Below are 5,908 nucleotides of genomic sequence, written 5' to 3' on the forward strand. Positions count from 1 at the left end.
TGTGAAGCTCTACGGTCAATTTTTCCTTCTTCTTTCTTCTTCTTCCTCTTTTCTTTTCTTCTTCTTTCTCTCTCTTCTTTACTCTCCCACCAACCAACTAACATTAATGAGGGAAAAGGCAATTAATGTCTTCCCTTTTATACTTGAGCCCCAAAATATCTTCTAAATCTTAGGTGGGCTATCTCAGGTGGGCTAAAACTTAAGTGGACTATCTCAGGTGGATTAAATCTCAGGTGAGTATATCTCGGGTGAGTATATCTCAGGTGAATATATCTCAGGTGGGTATATCTCAAGTGGATATATCTCAGGTGGGTTAAATCTCAAGTGGGTATATCTCAGGTGGGCTAAATCTTAGGTGGACTTCAATGAGAATAAACTTTCACATAATATTAGATTACTTTGGCACCCACGAATATAAGTATGTACCTTTATTTTTTGTATATGGCCTTGTGGTGCGTGTACGTATTACACTTGGTACCCACTCAATCGTGTCAGGCCAACCCGAGTTCAAGGTCACCCTTTCTATCATATTCCATATGATACCTGTGTTAGTTCTCTCTGGCTCAACCCCTATATGATCAAATCAAGTCAATGCAATTAATTAGACCGGGTTTAGAAAGTAGGGTATCACAGTTGGTCCCTACCCTCACCCCTATATATAGTTATCACTGACTCATTAAGTAAGGCTAATGACCTAAAGCAAAAGGGGAAGATGGTAGACCAGACTAATATGAATCGTGTTGTACAAGGACCGTACGAGAAGCCATTGAGGAGTTTTTATTCTTTAGCCATGGATTTAGGTATGCCTAAAACTTATCTTTATAGTGTTTATCGTGCATGCTCATCGATCTCTATAAATCATTGCTCATCAATCTCCATAAATCATTTTCGTATTTATTTTCTATCAATGGTGTCAGAGCCTCATTCATAGAGATTGATATGTTGTATACATGTACATTTTTTTTTTGTATTGTTCTGAATCCAAAAGCCACGGCTGCTATCCACCTCACTGGAATGTCATTCTGATATGATTTATTTTGATTTGGCTATTAACGTCATGATTTGGATTTAACAGTAACTATTTTTTTTAATCATCTAGATCCGGTTAAGGCTATCGGGATCGGCTGCCCTATGCAGCGGCAGTTTCCAGTATCAAAACCATTTTTTCCTTAGTAGATTTCTCTTTTATCTTCTATATTACATATATTATTATGGGAAAAGGACAGACATGCTAGCAGGATACCCAGGTATCAAGTATGCTAGCATGTCTGGATCTTTGGATTAGTGCAAAATCTACACTGTTGGCTACCTAACCTACCCATCCCCGACGCTGAAACTGATCTATTGTAGAAAAAGAAAAGTTTGGAAAATGGTTGCCATCTCCGTCACCGTCATCGGTGTTTCCTTCAGCTGCAATTGTTGTTGCTCCCATTGCACTACAACTGCAATTGCCAACGAGACTAGTTCCCCACTAAAATCGAGGGTGTGCCTTCAGAAATCTTGGATCCAATAAACAATGTAAGTTAGCTCTATTTGTAGCATTTACCTTGCATTTGGAAATGTCTAAGATTCAGTTTCACTAAGAAATGCGTATTGGATTGCAGTGGTCAGACAAGAAGACATTCTATTGAAGCTTGCAGGTCTATTCAAGAAAAACTTTGAGGGATTTGTGAATTACAAGATTGGCAAGGAGAACTCGTTGACGGAGCAGATCCTTGAGGCTGGTCCCATCTTCTGATCTGAGTGAATGGAAGAAAGATGAAGTTGAAATGGGTTTGATGGAGTGGGAAAATAAAAAACTAAGTTATGTAATAGAAGTTAGTGATCCATTGCAGTGACCCCGCGAGAGCAAAGAAATGGTTGGCCCACCATGGCGATCAGTCCCACTTCAAATTGATATAATTGAATTATGGAGACGATCGGTATACAGTAATGTCGTAGCTATTATTAGGTGAATAGGAAGGCTTTTCGCGGATCTTCCACCCTTGTCTATGGGATTCCGGCTAAGTTTCTCCCAACACCCCAATTTGAGCAGTCATAGGATCCCTAACCCTAACATCCTCATATTTTTTTCTCCATCTCTCTCTCAATCTGTTCTGGTAAACTTTTTTTTTCTTTGTAACAGATCAGTTGCAGTGCGATGCTGGAAGAGGGGAGAGAAAGAGGGGAAGAAGATGAATGGCTCGATCATGAGGTCGTCGATCTCGCCGATGACAGTGATAGAGATGGAGATAAATTATTTTTCTTTTTGCAATAGATCAGTTGCAGTGCCGTGCGAGAAGAGGGGAGAGAAAGAGGGGACCATAAGGCTATCGATCTCGCCGATGAGAGTGACGGAGATGGAGATAATTTTTTTTTTCTGCAATAGATTAGTTGCAACGCCGTGCGGGAAGAGGGGAGAGAAAGAGGGGAAGAAGAGTGAATGTCTCGACCATGAGGCTGTTGATCTCGTAGTTGATAGTGACGGAGATAGTGATGGAGAAGAAGAGTGCCGGTAGAATGTCAGGGTTAGGTAGGTTAGGTAAGACAACAAGTACTCAATGGTGTAAATTTGACTCTTTTAATCCAATGGTCAAGGCTTGCTAGCATAGCTGATACTTGGGTATCTTGCTAGCATGCCTATCTCTCTCCCATATATTATATTAAAAAAAGCCAAAAGTTAGAAAGTTGTTCCAAGAGAAGAGCAAAAAAGAAAAAAGTTACAAAGTTACAAAACTTTATTGCTTTTGTTTTGTCCTTTTGAAAAAACCGTACAAACTTCAGTTTTTTTTTTTTTTTTTTCATTATTATTCCTTATAGGCAAAAGTTTTTTTGGTCGGGAGTGATCTCAACCCATTAAATGGCATCTAAACATCATGACCGTTCTTCCATTTGCCTACCTATACGTAAATACTATACGATGTAAGTCATTTCAAAATACATTTCCCTTTTCCCATACGAGACAATCTCCAGTCCTCTCTCACTTTCTCGGTTCCTCCTCAACACTTTGCTGCAGTTGTGGGAGGTGCTCTACGACAGCCGCTCTACGGAAGATTGAAAGAGAAGGCTTCGATGAAGCAGCGGTCAGGTGACGAACCCATCGTGAGCCGTCCCCTCTCTCTCCAGCGAAGAAAACATTTATTCCTTTTCACCATTTTCATTTCTTCTATTTCTTTAAATTTGAACTGAGGGAGAGGAGAGGAAGAGGGAGAGAAGCAGAGAGCAAGTAAGAAATTTTTCTGGGGGGCGGATGGGGAGAAATAGATGGAAAAGGCTTCGATGAAAGCCGCAGAGGTGACGAGACCCACCGCAAGTCACCGCCCTGGCTGAACCCATCAATCTCTGCTCATAAATTGCAAGCCAGATATGTTTCATGAATTAGGGTTTATAGTTTTCGGTTTTCCTGATCCTTATTCCTTCCCACCCTCTCATAAACTAGGGCAAAAATCTAACGGGTTGTCTTTGATTGCCACTTCCATTAACAAGAATAGATTCTTGGAGACGACCTTTTCATGTTAATGGAAAATTGGAAATCATTATGCTGTGGTTTTTTGGATTCTACGAATCATTTTGTATCCGAAAATATCAATTTGTTTTGAGAATTTGATAGTGAGGTTTGCTTTGTACCAAAATGCACAATCTATAACTGACAATCATCATCTTAGAAGTTATTTTTGTACTTCCTGTTTCGAGGATTTGGTTTTTGAGCTATTGAATATTAATTTGATAAAAATCTCATTGGTTCAGGTAGGGGAAGTTGAGGAAGGACTTTATCAAAATTGTTTGGGTTTGTTGGGGTGTCAAGGTGGATGTTCCGCATCAACTACCTGGGGTTCCCAAATTAAAGTGTGCTTCTCTAACTTGCAGATGCATTTATATGTATCTATTGAGGATGCCTGTTTTGTTTCAGAGGCAAAGAAAATTTTTTTTTGAAAAAAGGGTATCTGTAGGATGGTAGAAGTGAGAGGAGGAGATATCATTTGGTTGTGTGGGAAGACTGTAAACCAAGAAGATTTGGGGATAAAGATGTTGTTCGGGTGATGAATGAGTCTTTGCTTTGAAATGGCTCTGTAGGTTTCAAGAAGAAAAGGACTAGATATGGAGAGTAGTTGGAAGGAAGTATGGGTGGAGTGGTAAGGCTGTTCTTCAGCTGGGCGGCTTAGAGAAGTGTGTTCAAGGGTAAGGATAATTACAGGAATAGGGTGAGGTGGGTGGCTAATAATGGAGAAAATTAGTGTGGCAAAATGCTTGGAGAGGTGAGGGAAGGCTGTGTGAAATTTGTCCAATTTTATATAGGATTTCAGATAGCAAAAGGAAAACCAGTGGGAGATGAGAGATGCGGGAGGATGGTGGCTGGGGTAAGACAGTTTCAGACATTTTCATAATAGAATTGACTTTCCAGATCTATTGAGAGAGCAAGTGGTGAAATAGCTTAGGTGATGAGAGAGCTAACAATAGTGGCAAGGAGGGAAGATCAAAGAAAGTGGATAGATTCTTCAATTGAAATGTTTTCATTTGGATCAAGTTATGATATGCAGGGCAGAAAAGTTCAAATCTCTGTAAGATTTGGAGCAGGAAAGTTCCACTGAGTGTGAAAGTCTTCATGTGGATGTACTTAAAGACAGTGCCAACTCAAAAGGACTTCAAGGTATTGGATGTGCATTTGGCCAGCACTTCTGATCTCTGTGAATGGCATACATTTGTTTTTATATTGTAGTTATTGGGATGAACTGGAGAATGTGAACATATGTAGTGTGTTTGATTATATAATGTTCTGCATCTTCTTGTTTTTCTGAAAAAGGGTAAAACTATGCAGAAGCCGAACATGGTTCTTTAATCTTTAGTTTGAGTGTTAATGAAAGAGAGAAATAAAAGATCTTTTAAGGGGAAGAAGAAATCTTTTTGGATGAGTTGTTGGGGAGTGAGATTGGACTTTAGCAACAGAGTTCACAGCCCTTCAAAGCAATTCCAAGAAAAGATTTCTTTTCACAGTTTTACTACATGTTGCTACATAGCTGGGTTCTGGAGGATTTTTTGTTCAATTAAATGGCTGGTTCTGTTTAGTCTTATTTCAATGTAACACAATGGCTGAATGAAAAAAGGGAGAGATAAAACAATATCCTCTCAATTGTGTTACTATTTGATATTTCCTAAAAATTTTAGGTTTCAGTTTGTCATGTGGACAACTTCATTTGCTGAAACTTTAAAAGCAGCTGCAATTTTGTAATGAATAAGATGAAAATTGTTGGTTTCTATTTATTGGTTTAGTACATTGTACTGAAGTGTTTTATTGGATTTTTTTTTAACATTTGATTTCACCTGCAGTATTGAGGGCTCCTGCAAATCTACAATGAATGTGCCAAAGGTTTTAATAAAAGAAAATGGAAAATTTATTGATGGTTTCTCAGTTTGGGAGTGGTATGGCCCTGCGTTTGAAGAGTCCAGTAGGATTCAACAATAAGGATGTTGTTTTTTAGGGGTTCAATATTCTTTATCAAATCTCATTGTTTCAAATTCTATAAGGAATTGGTTATTTGACTGCATGAATGTATCTGCTAATGTTAAAAAAAAGGAGTAACTGAAGGCAGTGTCTCCTAGAGCTTGGAAACTTCTCCATATCTTCTGGGTCTTAGTGATTTTTTCGATGCTTATTCCGGTGAGGCTTCACCTGAATTTCCCAATCTATAGTTGAAGAAATGGTATCATTTTTTTTCTCTTTACAAGTGAAGTACCAGCAGTGGATGTTTGGATATCTAATCGAAGAACAAAAATATGAGACTGAAGTTGAACAGGGGGAAAAGGGAGAATAATAGAGGTACCTGATCCATTGATTAGAGAGGGGCTGACTCAGATTGAGACCAGTATTCTGATATTATATTGTGTTTATTTCAGTTTTGAGGCTTTCTTTTGATAAAATCATATTCATCTG

The 5,908-nt window shown here is 38.7% G+C and overlaps 1 protein-coding gene and 2 long non-coding RNA genes across 3 annotated transcripts in view; 2 read left to right on the forward strand and 1 right to left on the reverse strand.

Annotated features, from left to right (window-relative positions):
• Positions 1-5,908, reverse strand: part of LOC122057071 (protein FAF-like, chloroplastic) — an 11,840-nt gene continuing 5,932 nt past the window's right edge. Inside the window, exon 2 of the mRNA XM_042619069.1 lies at positions 1-45. Coding sequence (XP_042475003.1) covers positions 16-45 — 30 coding nt within the window. The 3' untranslated portion in view covers positions 1-15. The remainder of the gene's footprint in view (positions 46-5,908) is intronic.
• LOC122057080 lies at positions 60-2,715 on the forward strand. The gene is made up of 2 exons (XR_006133450.1): positions 60-1,518; positions 1,605-2,715. It is a non-coding gene; the product is annotated as an uncharacterized LOC122057080 (long non-coding RNA).
• On the forward strand, positions 2,814-3,901 carry LOC122057086. Its single transcript, XR_006133454.1, has 2 exons — positions 2,814-2,901; positions 2,996-3,901. It is a non-coding gene; the product is annotated as an uncharacterized LOC122057086 (long non-coding RNA).

The sequence above is a fragment of the Macadamia integrifolia genome, chromosome 2 (genome assembly GCF_013358625.1).
Source record: "Macadamia integrifolia cultivar HAES 741 chromosome 2, SCU_Mint_v3, whole genome shotgun sequence".
Classification (NCBI taxonomy): domain Eukaryota; kingdom Viridiplantae; phylum Streptophyta; class Magnoliopsida; order Proteales; family Proteaceae; genus Macadamia; species Macadamia integrifolia.